General features: G+C 42.3%; 1 protein-coding gene across 3 annotated transcripts; it reads right to left on the reverse strand.

The window, feature by feature from the left end:
- Positions 1 to 670: 670 nt before the first annotated feature.
- Positions 671 to 25,577, reverse strand: GLIPR2 (GLI pathogenesis related 2). Of its 3 annotated transcripts, XM_063164801.1 has the most exons (5): positions 25,518 to 25,577; positions 12,679 to 12,787; positions 9,950 to 10,053; positions 3,178 to 3,255; positions 671 to 2,237 (listed from the first exon to the last, which is right to left on the reverse strand). In XM_063164801.1, exons 1-5 carry the CDS (start codon positions 25,528 to 25,530, stop codon positions 2,077 to 2,079), a joined length of 465 nt encoding a protein of 154 aa, XP_063020871.1. In that variant the 5' UTR covers positions 25,531 to 25,577; the 3' UTR covers positions 671 to 2,076. The 3 variants fall into 3 exon arrangements, with proteins under 3 accessions (XP_063020871.1, XP_063020864.1, XP_063020880.1); XM_063164794.1 differs by lacking the exon at positions 25,518 to 25,577 and having other exon boundaries at positions 12,679 to 21,590; XM_063164810.1 differs by lacking the exons at positions 671 to 2,237; positions 3,178 to 3,255; positions 9,950 to 10,053; positions 12,679 to 12,787 and adding an exon at positions 24,082 to 24,562 and having other exon boundaries at positions 25,518 to 25,554.
- Between the last annotated feature and the right edge of the window lie 229 nt (positions 25,578 to 25,806).

A 25,806-nucleotide genomic window follows, 5' to 3' on the forward strand; every position in this document is an offset into this window, starting at 1 on the left:
TCTTTACCTACCTCCCCAGTTCTCTCTGGACTTAAAACCTAGGTGGCAGCAGAGAAAGATTCTGACTTGACTCACTCAATTACAATATGTACAGCTTTGCATCAATCATTCAAGGAATTATAGGGCCAATAGCCTGAAAGTTAGGGAAAAAAACAGAGTACTTTAATACTGGCAATTTCTTTAACATCAGCTTTTAACTTTACGTCAGTCGCAGTAAGCCTGTTATTTTTTATAGAAAGTTCTGTTTTCATTTCCCTCTCTCTTGTCAGCTGAGGGCTTGAGGGGAGGAAGGCCCCAAGGCTGCATTTCCTGAAACACACACACACACACACCTGAGTGGGAGTCGAGTGGGTTTTCTTTACTGACAACACGTCAGCCGGGAGAGGGAGCAGGAGAGTGAAACAAGGTACAAAGCAGGCGCTGGGAGAGAAAGAGGTACAGCTCCTCAGCCTCAACCATTCCCTCAGTCTTTGTATCAAGTGAGGATTTGTCATCTGCTGCATGATTTAGCCTCTCTTAGAAGCTCTCTTCTTTCTTTCCTGGACTAGAATAGTTGCTGCTTTTATTTCCCCCCGTGTTAGAAAAGAAATAATGTCATATGTTAATGTCCTGGAAATAAAATTGGATGATTATTCAACAAAGAATCAGGTAACAGCAAAGGCTTGAGTAGTTCATATTAAAAAATATTTATTTTTCAGTTGTTCATGATATGTGTCAAATTCTTGGTTACACCAAAAAAATTGTAACAAACAGCATCACAGTGACAAATAATCAAGCCATAAGAGTGCAGTTTATTACAACTGTGTAAACAAAAAGAAATATTTCTGTAATGGCACTGTCCATGAACCAGATTATGGCATATAGAATCCCAGCAAAAGTCAAGAGAAACTTTTACAAAGAAAACAAGCCCCCAAATTGAAGCAGAGTATATATGAACCTGGCCAAAATGGCCCAATCCACATTTAATCAGAGAAAAGAGTGTCCCCAGAATTTTTGCTTGGCTTGTTCTTAAGGAAATTAAATCTTCATTGTTTTCAAGGCATCAATCCAGCACATGAAATAGTACTATTACTGAATAATATTAATAAAGAGCAAACATCTTTTAATTATGACAATGTGAATACCCCTACTGTTACATTATTAAAGAAGATGAGATGATTTGCGAATGTTATTGCCTGTATAGCATGGCACCTTTAAAAGATATTCCTTAGGAAATAAAAATAAGTTACTGAGAAACAAAATCCAAAGTACACCATCAAAGAAACATTTTTGTGCATAAATATCAAAAAAGTAGAATCTTATTTTTATGCAATGGAAGTAAACAATTTGATTATAATACAAGGTACATACTGTAAACTGTAGGATGCACTTTGAACTTAAAATATACTCATCTCAAACATATTTTACATATCAGCATCTAAAATGGGATTAAAAAATTTTAGGGTTTTTTTTTAGATCATGCATTAGGTACAGCTTGCTTGCTGTCCACAGTTTTGCCAGCAGCCTTTTAGTGTTCTGCAAGATCCTCTTAATAAAAACACACAGGTCTGAATTCCACTACATTTTACACAGGTACCTTTCATACAGGAAGTTTTGCATGTGTTCCATCTGCAGAGAGTAGGGTCCTACAACAGCAGGAGGTAAAGACAGAGCAACTAAGGTACAGTTATTAAGAAGTATTGGACAGCTGGGAGTACATAATATAATTACAAGCTGGTGTCTTCAGTTTCCAGAAAGCTATACATTTGTTTGTTCAAAAAAAAAAAAAATAGACATCCAACATGTGTTTACTCACATGCTGACACAGAGTTCATGCAAACAATTAAAAAAAAATTACCCATGTTATCCTTCAGAAATGCTGCTTATAGTTCATCCTCAAATAACCTGAGGTCCCCTCAGAAACAGCAGGGGCCTGATGTGCAGATTGACTCAAGCAAAATGTAATTGCTTCCTCCACACTGAGACATGAACAGAAGTATCAAATGGATTTCATTGAATTGGGCTTCATTTCAACACTATTAGGTGCAAATCCAGGTTCACTTGTCATTAAGCAATAAGACTACCTTAAAAAAATAGTTATTTTCTTGGAGGAAGAACATTTTCTTCATAATAGCCCGGATTTACTACATTTCCAGCTGGATCATATCTAGCCACCACAAACGTTGAGCCATCACTAGCAGATGCCTTTCCAACTCCCATCTTTTTTGTGTTCTTCCAAACCATTGCTGTAAAGTGACCTGAAGAAAGAGAGAGAAACATAAACATTCCCTTTAGCTACTAAATCTGTAACATTTCCTTTAACATCTGAGGTGCTGGGGGAAAAAAGGACAATAAACAGCTGTTTCTTTGTGTAACATGAGAAGGACATGAAAAGGAACCCTACCTGTAGCATTTTATCTTGAAAACCCCTAACCTGATTTGTTTTCACACTACTATTCCCGTTTCCATGTTCTGTATCCAAATAAGAACATGTAGCAGGAGAGTTGTGGAGGGAGTAGTTTGGTAAGTATCTGATGTAAAATTTGACAAAGATATCACAGTCTGTACTCCCTGCAGTGTGAACAGCAGTTCTGGGAGTGACTATTATTCATTTGCCTAAACTGCCTCATACTCCCCCATGTGTTTGCATGTGCAGCTCTTCAAAAACCCCACTGTTTTTGTGGCTTCTTCTGCCTAGTTTAATAGCCACCCCCACATTGTTGTTCCCACTGTGCACAGGCAAATCCCAAAGTCAGGGAGAAAAGCGTCGTTTTCTTAATCTGAAACAAGGTCAGGTACCTCTCTGCTTGAGCATTATTTGAGGAACAACATTCATTTTGCACTAGGTTGTTAATATGCAGCCAACAACCTGTTCCCAGTCTCCAAATTTTAGCTGAAGTGGTCTCTGTGAGTGGAGTGATATAATTCAGCAGAAGTCACAGGTCAATGTAAACAACAACACAGTACATTTAGTGAGATTCCTATGAGATTCCTATTCAGTATTTCATACAAATTAATTTACCTTAAAAATAAGTCGCCTGTTCAAAACTTTGAAGTCAAGGGAAAAATACAGTACTGAAAAAACCCTACAACTTTTGCTTATTTTCAAATTTTTCAGGTTTTTTTTCACTTTTGTCAGTTTTTAGCATACTAGTAGAAGTTTCATTTTTGAAGAGACAGTTTCAACTCTGAACTTACCTGTCCTAGAAGAAAACCCTGGGTTTTGAAAGCTGTAATTTTTTATTTCACTGTACCATCTGTCAGCCACATCTTTTCCTGAAAGACAAAAGAAATGTGCTGCAGAATCATGACATAAACAGAAAAGTGTAGCTCTTACAGCCTGGCCAGTAGGATCTTCTGTAACTTTTAGCTTGGAAGATAATGAAGATACATCTCCCTCATCTTGGATAAGTGCTCCTGTCATCAGGCTTATACATACAGCTCTCACCAGCTTCTTCTTCCTCTTGAAATGTGTTTGAAAATGCCTAAGTGTGCCAGGTTTTCTAAGCAAAAGGTCACACCTGTGGATGTTTACCCCTTCCAGCTCCAGGTAACCCAAAGAAAAGTTAAATTTCTGATGTCTTTTTAGTTTCCTGTGTTCTCGCCAACACTGAATATTTCTGATTTCTGAGTTCATTTCTTTTTAGTGGTTTCTACCTAGCACTAAAGCCACTGTGAAGGTCCATTTTGAGGCACTGTAATCTGGGGTACCACAGATACCTCAAATATTCATACTTAGGAGCTGCTTCTGTGTGGAAGCCTGTGTGTCCAGCATTGTCTCATTCCACCCAAGGCTTTCCCTGACAACAGCTGTATGAGGACCATGACTACAGCCAGGGATGTAGCTCAGACCAGAATCTGGAGACGCAGTGCAGACAAATGTCAAATGTTACTTGTTTTCCATTACTGGTTGTTAGGAAATTCTTGTGCCAAACACTGGGGGGACAAGAGGGGTCAGGTTTTTCCCTGAGCAACCTCAATAATTAAATTTCTGCTTAGCATTCCAGGATGTATCATCCACACAAGGCCAGGAGATTTCAAAGCAAGCTGCCAAAGCTGTTAAGCCTGACATCATGAAGAATGCTGGTCCCTGGTGGACTGCTGGCTGCAGAAGAGCAATGAGTCATGCTTTGCTATTTTGCAGCAAAAAGTCTTAAACTTGTGCACTTCTAGAAGTCAGACACTGTGTTAACTTCTTTAAACTTCAGTCTGTTATGACTGAAGTCAGCTAAAGGGATGATGATGTTAGCCAGGCAAGCTGGTTGTCAGAGCCCTAGCTGATAAGCAAATATTCAATGAAATGCTATCTTTAGAGAGGTTTATGAACTTGAAGTACTATGAACTTATATGCCACACTGGTTGTTAGGAATAGTGCTTAGTAGAATAAATATTTTTTTTCTACATAAAAAGGTAACAAAATATCTCTTGCCTCCCAAAGTAAAAGTTTCAGGAATAACAATTGGTTCCTTCTTTTCTTGCTCTTCTTGCACTGGAAAAACAAACCCAGTAGACCTGTATTATGGTTGAAGTATGTTACACTTACTTATTTGTTCATTTCTTACTCACACTCAAGCTAAAATGAAGATTAAAAGAAAGTGCAAACAGTGACCTTTATGCAATACAAGGGGAAAAGAAAAAGCACATAGTAAAAAACCACACAACAAGCCAATCAGATCATGCTGCCCCACTCTAGATTTCATAGCTGTGAAGGATTTAGATGGGTTTGTGGTAAGCTGGGTGTAACAGAAGTACAGAAGGTGACTGGCAACATATCAGGCCTTATGAAGCCCATGTATTCTACGTGTACTAGTGCTGAAGTGACTATACTACATAAGCAGGATTTTAGCAGATGTAGGACTGCATTCTCACTGCTATCAGCTTTTTATTCCCTCTGGTAATGTATCAGTGGGATATGGTAGAAACAGTATTTAAACAGAAAGTCACCCCCACTCTGCTTACTGTAGCTCTGAGAAGTGTGCCTAGGCTGCATGTGACAGAACTCAAAATCTCCATAATGCAAGTAATGCAGGGCAGATGGAAGTTTTGACAAACACAATATATCTTCATAATTAATTTGCTTTTAATTTAAAGAATACTATCATTTGAAAATTTGTTTGCTTTAATTCAAGGGAGATAGCAATGGCATCAGGTAAGACTGCCTCAGTCCTGTATCTGAAAAACAATGAGCATAGTTGGACAGCACAGTCTATCATGTGTTAATTCCCAGATTTCAAGGATGAAAGCTTTCAACTGACTGAGGCCAGGCAGTTAAAGCTGAGAAGCTGATCACTATTCTCCATTTTTCACATGCAGGATCATTACATAGCATTGCTGTCATCATCCTTGAATTAAAAGAGTCATGGCCTCGTAAACTGTGAGAAAATAAAGACTGGCTTTTTTCCAGCAAAAGAGAAGGTCACCAAAGGACTAGGCAACTTTTGACAAACTGTGTCTTGAAATCATGTTAAAGAAGTGTCCTGTAAGTGAAGGAAATGAATGGTATCTGTCACAGGGCACGGGAAGTGAGGGGGAATCCAATGTGGAAGCTATTACCTCGTGAGAAGACACGTTGGTAGGTACCTAGGGATTAAACAGTCTCTCTTTCCTCTGAAATACTTTTCTTCTGATTCTTTGCCCTTTGTAGAGCAGTAAACAGTGCCCTGGTGGGACACCAGCCAAACCAGTGTTGAAAGTGACAGCTGGCACATAGGAAAGCTGACCAAGGAAAACCCCTGTTTAGAGCCCAGTGACCTCCAGGCTTCCAGAGAGAAAACAGCACAAGGGTCATAAGTCACCTACTCCTGAGCAGGTAGGCTGAGGAGTGCCCTGAGCCTACCTGCTTTAGGAGCAACCTGCATCCTCAAACTTATTGTTTCAGAAAACTGACCATGATATTTCCATTTAAATGTATTATGGAATAAATGATGCAGTCATATTTGGAGTCTGTTTGGATTGCTTTACAATGTTGAAAACAGCTCCCCCTGCTCCCAAAGTTCCCCCAAAACAAAGGAAGTTGGTTGCTGTTCACAATGCTTTCCAGTCAGAAGGAAAAATACACAGAAAAGAAATTGCTCACATTCTTCATTCCTGATCAGAGCAGAAATGATAAAGTTTACTCCTCTCAAGAGGCACATGGATCTGCCCTGAAGTCGGAGCTGCAGCTTCTCTTCTGTTGCTCTGCTTGTGGAACTGATTAATAAATATTCTTCTGGGCTTTTTTATCACCCTTCCTCTTTGCACTGCTGTAAACTACACTCAGAGTTTCAACACTTTCACTATGGAAACACGGTTTGACTATGGAAACACGGTTTGACTATGGAAACACGGTTTGACTATGGAAACACGGTTTGACTCCACCCTTGTCCCAGTGAGAGGCAGCTCACTGATGACCTGCTCAGCTAGGCTTTCTAGATGTTCATTTCAGAACAGGCTGAATCTCACTCTAATGAATTTCAGTCATGATGGACAATCTTGCCCAAGTGAAAACTTGCTGCAACAATCCTTGAACTAATGCCCAAGTATAGTTTTGCCCAAGACTGGGACCAGAACCAGCACAGTGGTTTGATTTTACTTACAGGAGCAACATGCTTGCAACATGGCCACACTGACTGTGCCTCAAGCTTCCTCAGAGGGTCAGAGGAGTGACCGTGTGGGTTCAGTCCAGATGCAGGACTAACATAAATAATGTCTAAATAATGTCCCCCTTGTTAACAAGGGGTCACTGCATGTAAGCAGTGACATGGCCATGCTCTGCATCTCATCAGCTGTGCTGTTATCTCATTAAATGTCATTTTTAGCTATTCTCCTGGGTGAGGAGCTCCATTCTGTGTAGATGTTGAGGGTGTGAGTGCCAACCAAGGGTTGCAGGGACCTCTGTGTGGTGCCAGCAACTGGAGCACCAGCAAAGCAGGAGAGGGACCAGCTGGTGAGCAGGTGAAGTGCTCTGGGGGAGCTGCAGAAGTGAATGGCCATTGCAGGATGGGTTCTGGCCAGCAGCCAGGGACCTGTGTGTATGAGATGCACTGTGCTGGTGACTGGAGTGGAACTGCAGCCTCAGGGTATGTCCAGGTGCAAGCTACTGGTGAGATCAGGATCCAGGGACAGCTACTGAGCAGACTGAGCTCAGTTACTGCTGGGATCCACACTGGAATTATATTTCTATATTATATATATATATATATATAAACATATGTAATTTAACACCATAGAATAAAAATTATATCTACTTTTAAATAATTTACTGAGCAATAGATACTTGTATTTTGATATACTATATTAATTTACTTATATATACTGCAGTAATGTATATTGGAACATATATTGGCATCATCTGGAAAAGGAAAGAGGAAGAGGCCACTGGTGCTGTTCATTTTAATACTGACTGCATCTGTTTGTCCTGCTCCACACATAAACACATGTCCATGATATATGTGTGTTTGTGTAAGGCTGGAAACACATTCCCAGCCTGTGCAAGACTGGACACACATTCCCAGCCTCACCATTGGGAACACAATGCTGTGGCAGCCCTATTCCTGTATACAGCTCCCCTCGACATTAAACTTCTCTGGGCCCAGCCTGTTTCTCCTCATACCAAAGAAAGCTTAAATCCTCAAGTAATCCCACTGAATTGCCAAAAACATTGTAACAGAATCACACAGACCATATTTCTCTGCAAATGGGCAGCACCTTGGTGATCCACTTAAAAACTAAGTTTTCACAACATTCCTTCCACCAGTCTGAGGGGAAAGAGGGTTGATTTAACATAAACTCTCTCTAGAGTTCATAAACCACAGTGCTTCCACCAGCAACAGGGCAGGTTCTTCTCAGCCACACCAGCCATCCCAAACAGAATTCAGACATCCAGTGCTTGCCTGCAGCCCCCCAACACATGAGAAATGAGATGAGGCATCCTGAAGCCTGACATAGCACAGCTGCCAAGGCAGGCTGCAGTCTCTGCATTAGTGGCAGATGACAGCTCACTTATTTGAACACAGACAAAGAAAAGTCTGCCACAGAGCAGTTCCTGCAGGACTGGAGGGAGGAAACAGCTGTCAACTCTTTCTTGGATTACAGGGATAAACATATTTCTAGCAACAGCTTTAGGCTATGTAACTCTAAAATCCTGAATAGAATTCAAGGCATTCTTGTACCAGGAGAGAAGTCATATTAGAAGGCTTTATAGTTGAAAGCTTAAGCCTTCCTTGAAACAAGAAATGCATCTTCTGGCATTATTACAGAACTCAGCAAGAGCCAAAATAAACAACACCATCACTTTCTGAGAGAGAATACAGAGTATTCTAGAGGTTTATTGAGTCTTGCTTTATCTGGGAAAGAAACCAGAAGACACTGCCTGCCTTTGTTAAGCCCCTGAATGGATGTCTTAATCCAAATTTCTGCCTCATTGAGCAGGGTACAAATTAACTATCCAGAGAGAACTATATGAGAAAAAGAGGAAGAATGAACCAACTCCACAGAGGTGAAGACTAAGCCTAGATGAGAAAATAACTTCCTTTGAAGAACTAGCTTTCTCATTCTGGTAATTCAAGTGATCCTGTTGCATTGGAAAAGTAGAAATGTTTCACAGAACAAAAGAAGATGTTGCTTAATTCGCTCAACATGATATTTAATCCTGTGGATAAAAACCAGCAAAACTTCTCAAAACTGGAAAGCTATGTATGGAAACTGTGCATTGAAGAAAACAGACCACATCCAGAGAAAAGACACACAGACATTATGTAGAAGGATTTGTGTGTATTGTTTCCAGCTCTCTAAAAGGGAATTCTGTGGCTTTAACCTCAAGGGAAGGAGCACAGGCCAGTAACACAAACAAGAAAGAGCTAAGCTCAGTCAGTGAGTCATAGCCACTATGCAAACTCTGCCATACATCTGTGTTTTCCCATGCTGCTCCCAATCCTTTCCTCACACCCTTGCAAAGGACAGAATGCCAAATATGAGCAGATCAAATAGTATTTTTCCACCATGGGTTTCTTTTTCAACAAGAAAACTGGGACTAGAGTTAGCACTTGAAGACGAACCAAACAGCATCCCTGGGACTAAAACTCACTAAAATTTCCAGATCCTTCAAACAGAGCCTCCAGCCTACAGAAATGAGCTTCTGTTTCTTTGGGGCTGTGCTGGAAATTCCAGGGGTAGATTAGAATAAAGAAAGCAAGTGGTCACTTGTAATCCAGCCCACCTGCTGTCCCAGCAGGCTGAGGCATGAGCCCTGCTCACTGGAAGGAGGCAGGAGGGAAGAGCCTGCCGAATCTCTCTGCAGTTGAGGGCTCACTACAGGCTGTCAGCCTGACCAAAATTCAGCTCCTGGGGTTCCCAAACCAAAGGCTCCCAGTTACAAATTGCATTTACAATCAGAAAATACATGGAGCAAAATAGTCTTCAAAAATGTAATAATGAAAAGAGCTTAAAGCTGTTTGGTGACAGAGTGGAAGATATTAGTGGAAGGACATTAGCCACTGTTACTTTGGTGTCCAATCCCCTGCTTTTGCCCCCACAAACAGGAACTGCTGTGCAGTGTGCAAGAGACATTTTTCCACTTCCCTGACCACAGCTGGGCTGTGGGCAGACCTCTCTTTGGCTGAGACAAACTAAGGACAAAGGTGAAGTAGGGGCCATTGTCAACTTCCTTCTCTCCTGCATGGACCCACAAGCACCACTAAAGACAGCTGCACAGCAGGGACACAGGGAGCAGTGTGGCTGCCAAGTCCTCCTTCCGAAGGGACACACCATCACAGTCCCTTACTCCCTCTGTGCCCACATATGCTTCTTGCTCTCAGGACACACAGGAGACTACAAACCACCAGCCTGTCCCCAGGGAGCCTGGGCTGGGCTATGCTGGATACATTTTTGAAGCAGAGGAAACTCCAGCGCTCTTGCTACCAGATACAACCCAAAGTACTTGAGATAAGGCATTTATCAGGTGTCTGTGAGACAACAAGAGAAAAGAGCTCACCTGATTGGTCATAAGATGCCCATGCTAGGTTTTCTCCACAATTCCCATTAGCAGACTCGGAGCTGTGCTTGAGGACTCTTGTGGTAGCCAGTTCTTCTGCATACCTAGCAAAGGGACACATTGAGTGAGGGACCACAGGTGCAATGAGCAGAAAGGAGGAGGAACAGGAGGAAGAGAAGGATATGCAAGAAAGGAATTGTGCTGGAAGATGATGGGTTTAAGTCAAGTTGCAAAGCCCTGAGGACAGAGATGCTTTAAGGTTACATAGATCAATGAGTTAGAGAAAGGAAAAACACATTTTCCCTGTCTTTCATGAGCATCTGTATAAATTCTGAGAAGGGCCTAGGAGAAATCAAAGGGCAGATTCCCTTCCACCACATTTTAACCAGCACCTGGAAATCCAACAGCCATCCCTAGCCACAGCTGCCAGTGGAAAAGGAAGTACCTACAGCAATTGCTACAGGTGCCACCTCCTGGCATTTCTAGGTCCCTCACAGGAATAAATTAAATGTTCTCAGGGAGACTAGAAAAAAACCAGAAGTGGTAATTCAGTCAAAGCAAGCACAAACCCCCTGCATTTACAAATGAAAGAAAAAAAAATCAAATAGAAAAAAAGAGCAATGTACCAGGCAACAAGGTAGAAGACAAGGGGATCACATGGAGACTCTGACAACAACTGTGTAAACCAACACAGGGATAAGCAGCACTGTTTCTATAGAATTTGACATGTGTGCGAATGTGGGATGTATTTTATATTCTTAGAACAATAGGGTTAAGAACTACATCATGGGTAAAGCAATTACTCTGTTTATTCAACATTGGAAAGGCTTCAGTACAGAGATAGGGAAATTGGAAAAACCATTTGTTATTTCTTATAGTGGCAACACAGAGTCATCAGGTCATAGATTTAAAATTCGAGTGAGACAAAGCTCTTCTTCCACACTGTGGAGCAGAACTCATTGCCACAGGACAATGCAGGCACCAAAGCACATGTGAGTTTGAAAAAAAGAGAGGCAAATTCAGTGTCTGGATGTGGGGAGGAATCTTCACAGCATACTAAACAACAGCAACAAATAAATGAGGATACAACTTACTGCTTAGGAAAATGGTAATTTCCAGGATAAATCTGTAATTTCCAGAAGAAGATAATGGGGGAAGGATCACATTTGTTTTGTCCTCCTACTCCTTCCCTAATCATGAATTACTGGCATCTGCCAGAGACATGAATTTTGTACAGCTGAACATTTAACCCAAGCTAGCACTGCAGTCATTAGGTTCTAATTTCCTTCTGCCCTAATCCACCCACCAAAACAAAAATAAGAGTAATTAGCTACATCCATTAATTTAGCAATAATGAAAACTTGTCAGTTGTCAGTTTGCTAGATCCTGGACTAGAGGATCTTTAGATGCTATCTCTACAGTCCTGTAATTTTCCTCAGGACCCTCATATCCCAAGTTAGAGGCAGGACTGAGACTAAGTACACATTGCAGGTGGATGAAGCTGCCAGGGATTTGAGATAAAAGGTGATTAATCCACTCCAGCTCAGGCAGCTGAAAGCATGAGATTTTCATCTGAGATCATCACCCTGTGCTTCATTACAGTCAGAGATAAACAGACACCTGCTGAGGCTGACTCATCTCATGTTAAAGCAGGAATCCAATAGTCAGTTCACCTGTCACAATGACTGGGCCTGAAAATAGTAGGAAACATACCATTTTCAACTCAGGTAGAGAAGCACAGAAAAGCACCCAGAGACAAAAGCATCCAAATACATACCAACCAAGGTTATATATAGAATATACCCAAAGAAAAGGTGAAGTTCTTCTTTTAATTTAAGAATATGCAAAATCTGTCTTGAAAAATATGAGATTTCTTAAATTTCATGTCTTTTAATTCTTACAAATTAAGTTATAGACCTCAAGCAAAGAGAGGCTTCCTGTTGTTGTTCATTGCAGCAGGACATCAGCTGAGACCAAAGAGGGTTGTGAAGAATTTCTGAAGGATCTAAAAATACCCAGCAAGGGCAACAGCACACTCAGAGATAAATGTGGAGCAATGCATATTTGACAGAATAATCTGAACTATTCATACAAGCTGACTTGTTCAAACTGAATGTTGCACTTCTGACACTCAACAAGTGCTATTGACAAGTCAATGAAATCTCTTCCTCACTGTGAGCATGAAAAACAGAACCAAAAAAAAGAAAACACTTAGAAGAACAGAAGGAAAATCCCAGCAGATTACAAGGTTGGTGAATGAGTCACTAGCATTCCACATTTTAGAAATACTGTATCCAGTTATAATGATGTCTCAAGGAAAAAAAAATGAAATCACCAAGATTTCAGCAGGACTAGGTTGTCTCCTACAGATGACAATCTCTCATCTAACAGAAGTGGTGGTGAAGCATGTTTTAGACAACTGCCCTCTGCAGAGGACACCTACCAGTGCAGACAGATGTGGTCCACATCTGAAAAAGGCTCCAAGAAAGATTTATACAGTTGTGACCACATGTGTCCATGTAACCAGTGAGACAGAGTGAAAATGAATTTCTACTACTGCTGTATGATGGTAAAAGAGGGGATGAAAGAGTAGAGTCCCACACTTTCTACTCAGTAAGTCTTCACTGGTTATCAGCATGTCAAAAGGCAAATATCTTTGCAGTAAACACAGTCAAACCTAACAGATAAAAGTGTCACAAATCTCAGAGAAAAGAAAGGACTGAACTCACTGTTGGGCTCCTCTGTTTAACTTCTTGCAGAGTTTTAATGGGGGCACTCCATGTTTCTTCCTGTAGTCATTGTGTACTTTCAAGACTTCTTCAGCAAATTGTTTGGAAGCTGAAAGCACATTAAAAAATTGGAAAGGTATGTCAAATACAGACATTAGTGATAACAGAAAAAGCATACTCTGAACCCAAGCCCTGGTGCAGGCTGGACAGAAGAACACAGGGGTACCACCATCATTACCTGGCAGCAGGATGAAAGGAACCACTGACTTCCATCCAAAACCAAACTCTGACAGACACTCCCATTGGGAAGCTACAGACTCACCAAAGGTTGAAGAAAACTGTGATCATTACTGCTTTCCTCAATAGCAAGGTGACTTAAGGTTAGTCAATCAGTTTGTCAGTTTAAAACCAAAATCAGTTTGACTGACTTTCATTTTAAGCTCTCAGTGCACTTCATCACCATTCCAATTTCAGAGTAAGCAACAAATGACTCCTCCAAGGAGATGCATTAAAAATGCAAATTATTATCCCATGCAAGAATTGTCTGTATTAGTCAGGGCACCACCTAAAGAGAATGAAGATACTAAAATGTTTATATCTCTGCAAGTGTTTGGAAACATGCACCATTCTTCTAATTAATTTTATAGTACAAATTCATAGAAATCTCAAAATGCACCTTTATTTGGCTCAAGGCAAATAAATGTTCACAAACAGGAAGTGGTAAGGAAAGAAACAACCTCTGTGGCATGGGTTTTTATATTTACTAATGATTCATCAGCTTCATTGCTGAATATCTCAGTTAGCATGACTACCATAATTTTCCTTGTAAGGCATTTGGGAAACCCAAACAGATTCTATGACTAGAAGGAGTTTCCTGTTATTAACCTTAGATTTCTCAACTTCCTCTCACTACTTGATCCTGACAACTAAAATCAATCATTCTCTGCTGTATTATATTCTCTTCCACTGTTTTTAATGATGCACTTTCTCCACAATAGAGCTGTCAGTTTGCACACACTGCCCCCAGAACTTTTTCCTAAGGTGATTACTCAGCTTACTCTCATGCTTTAGGCTGCTCTTGGAGTTCTCTCCAGTTCCTCAATAGCACTGGGATAATACAGCAGCCTAAAATAATCTCAGTATCCAATGCACACAAGAAAGCCATTACAGTTTCATGCAGTACCTTAAATCTTTTGAACACAGTCTGAAGTTGGGTTGGCTCTTTCCTGATGGAAGTGTCATTGTGGACAAATATCTAATATATTCTCCATAACATGCTTTCAGGCTCACTTTTTTGGTATCTGTTTGTTGGTAGAACACAGAAGCCCTGTTGAACAAGGTGACATCTGCCCACCACCTTCCTCCTCTTCAGTTATCCTTCAATTTTGTGTATCACAAGTTGCACATCATCAGGAAAACAGGCACCTCCATTCTGGTATTCAAACACACAAACTCCTTTTTGCTAATGAACCTGTCCCATCAATCTCGTTACCATTGCTCACAGCTCGCCGATTCTATCAGTGAAGGGTCCTAAACCTCTCATCTGCTCTGTTACAGAGGTACCAATTTCTACAGCATCTATCAGAAGTCACTGAGGAAAGCAAGCCTACCCAATTCACCCCCTACACACAATGTAACACACTCTTTTCTCCCCCTTCCCTAATGCGGAGGGTTCAAGCTTCCAACAAGGAAATGTTAGGACAGCCTACAAATTAAAGACACTGAAAAACACAGCTTTGAAAGTTGCATCACATACTCCAGACTACTTTATTTTCTCTTGAGACCATGCTAAACTTGTGCCTGTTATCACCTAGACTTAATATCTCACCCACTCAGCACTGAAATAGTAGATAAACAATCTGACCTGCATGTATGGAAGTTTCTATCCAAAATATTAGCTCTCAATGACAACATCAAATTGAAATTCTAATTTAAAAAAAAAAAAAGTCAACTGAAATACAGATTTTGTCAGTGCTTAGTCCATAGATTAACAGAAATACTGCATAATGTACCTCTGTACAAACTTTCTGACTTACAAAGAGTAACAAGTCATGGACAAAACTGAGTTGCTTCGAGCTGCAACAGGCACTGCTATGCTGTCCCTGGAGAGTCTCCATCCTGCCTTCCCCTCAAAGGTGGCTGCTATAGAAAAGCTTATCTTCTGTGACTCAAGCTCATGTGCTAACCACCTCCCTCTGTACAGCTTTTCCCATGCCTGATGATGTGTGGAGAGAGACGCCCAAGTGCCAGATATATTTCAGATTTGTTTCAGAATGCATGTTAAGGTTTTCCATTTTACCAGTGTTCCATACACTGAGAAGCCAGGCTTTAAAAGTGAGAGTTAATGGGAGTTTTCAGGCTCCCACCCAAATGGGAACAGCTTCCCAAACAGCTGTGGAGACATACTTCTTTCCCTTCATGTAAGCTGCTTAAGCTGCTAGAAAAAATTATTTTCTACTGCCAGAAAGTTAAGTGTGGTCATGAATCATTACACACCTTAATAATTAAAACTGAAGGTATTAGATACAGTTGCTTGCTCCTCAATATTCAATTATTTGCCTCTATTTCTTATTCTTCTGGAACATTGGCTAAGATAATGGCAGCATGTGACAATGAAATTGTAGGCTATGATGTGGTACAGAGCATACCTTACAGCTGTTATGCTCTTGGACTTCCAGGTTCATTGATCAGCTTTGTGTGACAGGGAAAAATAGGCAGAGGAGTCTAGGTTGCCTTTTCCCATCACATTTGTTTTTCAGAGAATTCTATTTCTCTATTCTTACCGTCTCTAAGCAGTGCCAATCTACTCAGTCTTTCTTGCATGAAGAGCTCTTCATGCCTGAATCCATATACCTTCTTGTTAGAGCTGTCTTCTCCTGCCATTTCTACTTTAGTTTGGGCACCAAAACAGTGGTGACGTACCCAAATGTGTGTTCCACAACACAAGCTGCCCTGCATCACCTTTGCAGCTGTCAACTGCACCTCCTCCACTGCTCTTGTGGAGCCACAAGATGGTAACAGTGAACTGTTCCACAAAGCATCAAATTCCTACACAGCAGAAATGCTGTGGGTAGCCTTTACCTCAGCACTCAGGACACACAGCATTATAGCAGGCACACACATGACTAGCAAAACAAGCATATATTTTTATGCCTAAGTATCCACCCTGGTGACTCAAAAATGAGCCCTGTATCAATCTCCAGAGGAATTGTTTCTTTTCAGTGCTTTTTGTCCTATTGTTTATGGATTAATTTTCACTGGTAATGTTTTACTTTCCATAAATACTAAGTTTTTCTATTTAGCCTTCAAATAATTAATATATAATGCTATCAACAAAAGAGAGTTGGGACTGTTCAGTCTAGAGAACACAAAGCTTTGGGGAGACCTTATTGTGGCCTCTGCTTAAAGGAGGCTTATAAGAAAGACAGAAGCAGACAATTTATTACAGTCTGTAGTGATAGGACAAGGGGAAATAGGTTTAAAATAAAAGAATTCAGGCTAGATGTATGGAACAATTTTTTTATGATGAGGGTAGTGGAACAGTGGCACAGGCTGCCTGGAGAAGTGGTGAATAACCCATCCCTGGAAACATTCAAGGTCAGGTTGGATGGGGCTCTGAGCAACCTGATGTAGCTGAAGATACGCCTGCTCTGGGGTTTGTATTACAGGAGCTTCAACAGTCTCTTCCAACTCAGATTGCCCTATGTTACTATGAAACAAACCTCATTCAGAATCCTACAGAGAAAGGTACCATTATGTCTGTCTCAATCTCTCTTTGAATCCTGACAGAGGCCTCAAAATTTTCACCCAATGCATGCATTAGAGGTAAATTGAGATAATGACCCCACCTTTCAATCTTCCCCCAAAAATAAATACCTACAAATTTGCTCTTCTATTAATAGGACACTGCATGTTACTTCCATGTTACTCTTTCAGGCCCACAACCCAGGCAGAAAAAAACTATCTTGCTTCCAGCCAGGCCAGGGCTAATTTTTGCAATAGCCAGGAGGGAGCACAGCTAGGACCTGGAGATTATTCTCTATCACCTCTCATGATTGTCCAGGAATGGGAGAAGGGGTCTCATCCACGTCAAGGTAGTGTGGCACGATCAGCTATTTTAGGCTCCGAGTGGTAGTGAGCATTTGCATATGAATCATTCACCTGTCTTGTACATTTTTCTATTAATATTGTTACTGTTTGTTTTCTTCCTGTTTCCAGTAAATGCTTTCTCATTGCTGTTTCCAGTAAATTGTTCTTACAAGTCTTTACTTTTTGTTTCTACAGTTCTCCTCTCCAGCCACCCATGGGAAGGGGGAGAGGAGATTGAGAGAGCAGTGCATCATTTGAGGAGGTTTCAGCAGGAACTCTAAATTGGAGAAAACCATTCTTAAACCACAACAGAAGCCAAGTGCCAGAATACATGGAGAAGAGAGATGCAAAGTAGATAGAAAACACATAAAAGGTAATTAAATAATAATTTAAACACTGAGTTTAAAGCTCTGCTTTAAAACTGAAATCCCTTCAGACTTCCTTGATTCTGCAGAACTGCTCTACTCTACCCTGGAAGCAGAAGTGGGTTATGGAATAAGAATGCAGCAAATACAGCTTTTAGTATGCCCAACAGGTTTGTGGAAAAAAATTAATTGGAATGAGAAGCTTTAGGGAACTGTAAAGTAACTACATCAAAAAGTCCTTTGTTACTGTCCCAGGTAAGTGATACTTCTATTGTGACAAATGCCTCAAAGCATATTCACCGACTGGAAACAAACAAAAATCTCAAGTAAAAGAGATCCCAGCTTCTAAAGACCACATTTGCATCTAGACTCTTCTAAGAGAGCTGAGTATTAATCTTTACCCACCCTTGAAATGTAACTCTCTGGAAAGCATCCCTAGCTGAATCCTTCCCACTGTGAGAATAGCATTCCTTCTATGGAGAAGAGATGGATGTCTAACTGATATGAGAAATGCTAAGAAGACTGTCTATGTTCCACTGCACTTTGACTCAGCACTTTGGCTTGAAGCCACAAATGCTTCAGGGTGGTCTCATGCTGGCTGGGTCTGCAGCAACAGGGAGTGAATGTTCCGTGCTACTTTCTCCACATATTTAACTGCACTTTCTTGCCCCCCTTTTGGGACTGTAACATCTTCCAAGACTGGCTCTTAATGCTTGATGTCATTTAGGAAAATGGATCTGACACTCCAATTCATGAATTATTTCCAGCCATAAAAACTGATCTCCTCCAGTGTTAAACTCCCCTTTTCTTTAACATAATTGGCTGATTGCTTGGAAATATACAGAAGAAATGAAACCATGTATAAATCTGGAGGAAAGATTTAATAATACTATGTTTAGAAAGTATTGTATCCTGGGTGGGGTTTCCTTGTCTCCTTTTACACAATCAAGAACTCAAAAAAGGGGCAAGGTCCCCATCCTATACAATAAGCATTTATGAGAGATATCATAATTGTTGGTACGTTATTTCCCTTCCAACCTGAGTTATCCTGTAACCTTACTAAAAGTTAGAAGAGAAAGTACTGCTGATGGAAGTGAAAGGAATTGGGAGCTATAATTAGATACCAGTTTAAATGGGAGTAGTTTCCTGGAACATTCCTATGTTTGCTGCTCAAAATAGCTTTCTCTTCAGCTCAGGAGATCCTTCACGGAGGAATTTCTGTGATCTTTCTCAGCATCCACTTTTGCCTGAATTTGCTCACACACTTGCTTATCACTGGGGTGAGCTTCAGGACAGCAGTGAGATGTCTGAGTTAACTGCATTGATGGACAAGGACCCCACTCATTTGAATATCTGGGCTTGCTCTACAGCAAACTGGCAACTTAATAACCTTGCATTACCTGAGCCACACAATGTAACACACTCTTTTCCCCCACACACAATTTGGGGCATGTGGCCTGAGAATATGAAGCTGTCAATGCAATAATGCTTCAATGACATTAGTCATGTCACTATTTGATTGCAAATCCTATTCTTGCTATAATAGACAGTGCTGATTACTTCCTCACTTAAGGCCTTTTATAAACAGTGAGGCAATTGACTGCCCTGATTAAAGAGGAACACCTGGTAAACTGGAGGCTGCACAGCTCTGAGAGGCAGCAGAGCCTTCTGTAATACAGACATTTACAAAACAAGAGCACTAATCAGCAGTCTTGTGGTCTTGAGCACTGACAGAAGCAACTTTTCACTTCCACTGGAGGCAAGGGTGGGAGGAGAAGTCCTTGCCTTGCAGCTCCTGTCTCCTCCAAACTGACCAACAATCAAAACATCCAGCTCCCTTCCATGGAGCGTTCATCTTACATAAGGTTGGAATTGATTGCTCGTCATCTCCAGAGCAGCTAGTCCTGGCTTTTCATGAAAGAAAATCAAGTGTATTGTTTTTATTACTGTTCTGCCAGGAAGGACACCTGAAGATTGTAATCATGCTACACAGCCACAGAGACAACATTTGTAGGCAGCTAATGTGTATGCCGCTATCCCTTTTAAAAAGACTAAGGAGACTCTCCCATCAGAAAGACCTCCTATTCTTAATTCCAACTGCCACAGAATTCCTAGGGCACATGCACTTCCAAACACAAAGCCACAAGTGACCTGTTTATGTTAGAATCACACTTTGCAGGAGAAGCAATTAATGTAATCTTCTCTATCTCTTCTCTCCCCAGTGCTGTATCTGCCTAGAGTTTATAATTACAGAAATTTATTGAAGAAAATAAGGCACAACTATATTTATTAATGAGTAACAACAGACATCAGTTGTTTTGAGTAATTGTACAGAAGTAATTGAATTGAAATTGAATCATTTTTTCTATTCATATTTTGGATGCTGCATGTTCTTATGCTCTGTAGACGGACAGCAACAGACACAACCTTGTTTTTACCCAGTGCCAAGCTCGTTTTCCATAGCACTGCTGGCTGTGTGGTGCCAACCAAAGTCTTTGGAAAGAGAAGAATTTTGCAAACAAGAATCAAAGGGAGATAGAGCAATCCCACATCTCCTGGGATATGCTCCTGCATTTTACATCTCTACCATTCATGTTCTATCATGGCTTGGGGTAAGCATACCTGAACTAGTTTTAATCTCATCGGCTCCAATATCCTCCCACCTTGCTTTTCTGCCAAGGACATCCAAGATAGCTGTGGCAATGCTCAAAGTATGTTTATTTATGCACCTCCCTGAGGCATGGAAATACGGCCATGCACATTTCTTCTGATCACTGATGTGTGTGAACACACCCATCCAGTACCCAAAGTCAAGCAGGGAGGCACAGAAATCTTTCTTTACTCACATATACAATCAATTACACCACTTGTATTTTAGCCCTTTGCTCAACAGGTTAAACTCTAGCTCTCACAATTCAAAATCTTTCCAAAAAGGTATTTATTTCAAAAAATCACAGAATAATAGAACTGTTTGGACCGAAAGGGACCTTTGAAGATCATCTAGCCCAATTCTCCTGCACTGAGCAGGGACACCTTCAACTACACCCTGTTGCTAAGAGCTTCATCTGGCCCGACCTTGAACATTTCCAGGGACACATTAACTGTTTACAGTGACCTAAACAGGCCCATATTGTCTTCCTACACAACACCCCAGACTTCTACCACCTCCTCTCACCTACTTGCACAGGAGCCGGTTCTGCACCAGGGAAATTGGGCCCCTGCACAGCCCCACCTCATCCCCCTCTGCAGGGCCACCCAGCCCAGCTCTGGCTGCTGTTCAGACCTTCACAGAATGGGCAGAACTTGCTTAGATCTGCCTGTAGAAACAGAACAGAGATAGACTCCAACTTATCTTTCAGAGAACAGCATAGCCACTACAGAACGAGAGCTCTGACATAGCCTTCTGGCCGGCTGAGATAAATAACAAACAACAAAACAAAATCAAAATACTTGTTTTTTCATACTTTTTGTTCCTGCACATAGAGCATCAACAGAAGCAAATTCAAACCTAGGCAAGATAGACACTACTAACTGTATGGATAGAAAATGCAGGGTTTGCATGTTTCCATCTTAATGCTCAATCTTTTTTTTTTTTTTTTTTGTTAATGTACAGCACAATAGCATTGGAAACCTTGGTAGGTATCTCAGTTACTACAGACCATCACATTCTATCTTATTCTTCCTGAGCCCTGCCCACTTGTTTCAGTATTTATCTGCCTTGAACATGAGGAGCTAAGGGTACAATCTAACAGCTGACAGGAGCAACCACTCTTGCATGGGGGGGCTGCTGCATTCTCCTCCCCCACCAAAACCCCGATGCTTCAACAGACAGGTAAAATTGGGCCCAGAATACTGCCAAAGCCTGACACATTCCAGGAAGACTTTTTTTTTCTCTGCTACTTATTGAACTTGAACCCAGCAATCAATGTCTTCTACATGCAACTGTAGATGTGGGACTAAGAATTGAATTAACTTTGGTATTGAAAAGTCATTTTCCCACCACATCTCCAGTTCAGCTCTGGTGTAAAGAAAAAGACAGTAACTTGTGTTGGCAAGTTCTGCAAATGTCCCAATGTTACCAAATGCAAAAGCAGAGTTTCTAACAGTTCACAACAATCCATCTTCCCTATCCCCTCCAGTCCTGTAAAACCAGCCAGCATAACTGTCTCATTTTGGCAGCTTGGGAGTATCTGATTTCTCAGAAAGCAAAGAGGCAACTTGCCCAGTATGCCTGTATTTTTGTCATGACCTGCTATGGCTGTCTCTTACCAGGATGCTGAATACAAGTCAGCATTTCAGCTGAAGATTTAGCTTGTTCTGCAGAAAACACAACAGTCCTTTTTACTGTACTCTGAAGATGCAACTGAAGAGTTAAAAACCCAGCACATGCTTCTAAATGAGATTAAAACCAGCATGGAAAACTGCATTGAGTCTGGTTCCTGTCTCTTTTCCTTTTCTCAAAACCCTTTCTCAGCCCCTCTTTGTGTTTTTTTTTTTTTTTTTTTTTTTTTTTTGTACTGACTCAACACGCAGAGCAGTGGGTAACTCCCAGCCCTTTCTCTGGAGTCCCGCCCACATTTGTCGAAGTGGCAGAAAAAAGAAAAACCAGCAGAAAAATACAACAAAACCAAATTCTGTAAAATGATTGCAGTATTTACTGAGCCCGACCTTGACACCGTCTGCACACACTTGCCAGAGTAAAGAGAGCTATTCCCCCGCAGGGAGCGAGCGGGACAAGCTCCCTTCCCCCGCGAGGTTGAACCCAGGGGGAAGTGGGAGAAACAAGACTTTTAGCCGCCTTTCCTACCACCATCCCAGCCTATTCAGAGACTCCCACTGCTCAGCAGAAATCCACGTGCTCCAGAGCGGAGGAGTGGAGCTCGCAGCCAGCTGCTCTCCCGAGCATCGCCTGCAGCTGCTGGCAGGGATGGATGTCCCCCGGGGGGCGAGGGCTGCCCGCAGGACCCCATCCATCTCCGGCCGCGCACAGCTGCAGCGGGCTCAGAGCCCTGCCAGCACGGCAGCCTCAGCAGCAGGGCAGCCGAGAGCTGCCAGATCCCCATCCCCTCCTTTCCTGCAGAAATACTGTCCCTGTCTTCTTGGTTAGAGCTCTTGGTTAGAGCTCCCTGCTTGCACCTCCAACTAATCCAAACGGTGTCTGAAAAGATAACACCTGGGGGACGGCAGAGCGGGTCTCTGAGTTTGGCTTAAGTTTTGCAGGAGTTATGACCACGGGAGGCATTTTCTAACCCTGGCAAGGAAGTTTCAGTATGAATTTGGTTTCATCAGCCTGTAGCTTTCAGGGAAGAAAGCTGAGTCAGAGGGGCTGATGGTTTCAACACTCAGCTCTATCCAATGAAACACAGAGTGCTGTCTCTAGCTCCGACACTTGGAATGAGCACTGCTTCAAATATAATCTAACACCTAGTAATACAACATTATTGGAGAGCTTTTACCAAAGAACTGAGATTTCCAACAGCAGGTTTTCTTTGTGTGGGGATACTTAGACTTCAAGAGAGATTTACCAAAACCAAGAGGTTAAAGAAACTGCTCGCTTATATTAAAGTAGTGGCTGCACTTGTCATGAATTAGAGCATCCTTAAATAAGCCCTTCAGGTAATCTCTGCCTTAACCTTTCTGACCCAGAAGAGGAGCAAGGAATCTGTTCTGAGGACAAACAGATCTGTCATGCAACCTGTTACACCTTCATGTACCTCAGTACAGAGAAACTTGCCTGCATCGCACCTTTAGAGTACTAGATGGAACACATTTTGTATTTCACACAAAACCCAGAGGAAGCAATACCCTGTGCAACAGCTGCTCTCCCCATTCAAAGGCAAACCACACTGAATGATCTCAGACAGGAATTTGAAGACTTCAGTGAACTAGAAAGGGCAGATGAGATTTAGTCAATAAACCAATTGTCAGGACAGGATCTCAGTTTTATGATTCATCTAAAAATATTGCACACAGCTCAAAGACAATAACCTGGACCTAGTTTAACATTAGTTTGAAAAGCATGACGCAAACAGAAAACATTCTTAACACGTACCTAGATCTCAAGTTCTATTTGTATAACCACTTAAGGATGCTAACATTACCCAAGCCTTGGCAAAGGGAGTTTCTGGTCTGCCATTGTTCCTAAGTTTGTAAAAATCAATTAATGCACAGCAATACACATGCAGGGAAAAAAATGAACATGGTAATTGCCTTATGACTGTTTCAGCAATTTTCACGCATTAAAACAAAAGGAGAATTTTATTCCTTTGGGGATTGTGAGATGCACAGTGGAGCATCTCTACTGCTTTTGCCCAATGTGCTTTGCTAATGCTAATGTAATGTCTCCACTGATTTGGTGTTTGTACTTCTTAGCATGGGAAGTGCTGAACTTGATACTTCACAGCAACTATGCTTATTTAAATTGTTATAGGGTTATTTATCCCAATCTAGCTGTCAGGATACGAGGCCAAACCTACCCACTGGCAGCTGGACTTTGTCTAAAAAAAAGCAGGTGGTTTGTACGGACTGGGTATCATACTAGTAAGCCCTCTACAGTCATATTTGCAGACAGCTCTGATCTCATCTGTTGGAATCCATAAAGTTAGAGGGTTTTTAGGAAATGGTTTAAAAAGTATAGGCCTCAGACTGAAGTTTCGTTAGTGTTGCAAATACAGCAGAAAAGTTTCCTAAGCAGTAGAGCATACGTGACAAATAACAATAGGCCTCTGTAGAATTGGCTTTTGGATGGCAACAAGGTTAGTTAATGTATATCTTTAGAAGGTTAGCATTAATAGAGCTCTGTTCTTCGTCTCTTATGAACCAGTCTCAGGCCGCTCCCGCAGCGCCCCCGGGGCCGCGCCCGCGGCTCTCGCGGCAGCCGGTGGGCCGGGCCCAGGACAAGCGGACCCGTCCGAGGGGCCGCCCGTGGCACCTCCCCAGCAGAAACAATCGCGGACCGGGCTCGGGCCCGGAGCTGCCAAGGCCGCGCCCAAGGCCCCGCTCAGGACCCCGCTGCGGCCGCGGGGAAGAACGATGGCCCTCACAAGGCGGCATCGGGGGCAGCTGCTCCTCGGGCCGGCTCTGCCACGAGCACGAGCTCCGAGGGCGCCTCCAAGCGGCCGCCGTGGGACCTGCGGGGGCAGTCGGGGGCCTGCTGGAGGCGCTGGGCAAGGCCCAGGAGCGGCTGCAGGGGCCGGACAGCGAGAAACGGGAGCTGGAGGGCGGCAACCGACAGCTGGGAGAGCGGCTGGAGCGGCCGCAGAGGGAGGTGGGCAAGAGGGAGAGCCGCCTGTGCACCAGGGTCGGCTCCCTGGAGCTGGAGGTGTCTCAGTGCCGTGAGAAGCTGCAGCAGAGCCGGGGCCGGGTGGAGGCCCTGGAGGCCGAGGAGCGGCGGCTGCAGGCGCAGGAGCAGCATCATCTAGCAAGCTGACCTTTAAAAATAAAGAAAAATTAAAAAAAAAAAAAAGTGCACCCATGCGGAGACCCTTAAAAGTGTTACTCACACAAAGATTTTCCTTAAGTTTCTCTGAAGAGGCCTAAAGTTTTGAGTTAATCAAGTACTAGGTTTTGCTGAGCATGTCCCTATATGTGCTGTTCACACACAGGACAGACAGACAACATGCCACTAGGCTTTGATTTGTGACAGAAACAATGCCCTAAGAACAAGAACAAAAAGTCCCATCCAGTTTCACAGCTGTTTCAGAAATTCAGGACAATTTTTTACTCATGACCTCAACAGGACAAAGGCAGAGAAAACCCGGGGCACTGAGCACTCCCTTCTGAAGGTCTCTGGCTCCTTGGCAGCTTTGGAGAAGTCTCTCCAGCCCAAACTGAGCAGGGAGCAGACAGCCAGCAGCAGTGGGGAAGGAACCAACAGCACGGGAAGCAGCAGCAGGGAAAGGCTTAAAGAATATGTGCACAGCTGGGGAGAGACTTAGGAGCTCTGCCCGCAGTTAAATAGTAACCAGATCTTACATCTAAATCCTTCCGACAGGAAGGGTGATAAAGCTTACCCCCCTCGAAGCATCCTGCAGCTTATCTGCAAGGCTAATAAGTTTTGTCCCACAGCAAGACACAAAATAACTTTAAAGCTACAGGATTCATAGCTATTTTTTACAGCAAAGCAAAAGTACTTTAAGTTACAAAATACAAACTTTACCAAGTTGTATATGAAATACAACTACCTCTACATCGTGCAGGCTGAGGAGGGGGGGTGGCTTTTCCTTTCTTTTTTTTTCAATCCAACCCTTTGTCAGGGAGAAAGCTCCTCCCAAGCAGTACCATGCACAAATGAAAGCAGCCTTCTCCGAGGAAAGCCACTGAACGCTTTAGCTACGCTTTCCAAGCAGCGAACACACAGCCAAGTGCACGAAGGCATTTGCTCACCTGATTTCCCCATGACCAAGTGGGTTTCTTTTCTTTTCTCTTTTTTTTTTTTTTTTTTTTTTTTTTAATTTCACCTGCGTCCTCCTCTCTTGGGTGAGTTTTGCCGCTAAGTGCCGGGATGAAGTGTTCGCAGTTTCAGCTCAACTTCTTCATTCGCCTGCGACCGCTGCTGGAGAAAAAAAAAACCAAGCAACTCAGCAGCACGAACCCGCACCGCCCCTTCTTGAGCGCTGGAATAAGCCTGCCCATGCCTTTATAAGGCATAGGGACACCGCTCTTTTTTCATGAA

This window comes from Melospiza melodia, chromosome 1, assembly GCF_035770615.1.
Source record: "Melospiza melodia melodia isolate bMelMel2 chromosome 1, bMelMel2.pri, whole genome shotgun sequence".
Classification (NCBI taxonomy): Eukaryota; Metazoa; Chordata; class Aves; order Passeriformes; family Passerellidae; genus Melospiza; species Melospiza melodia.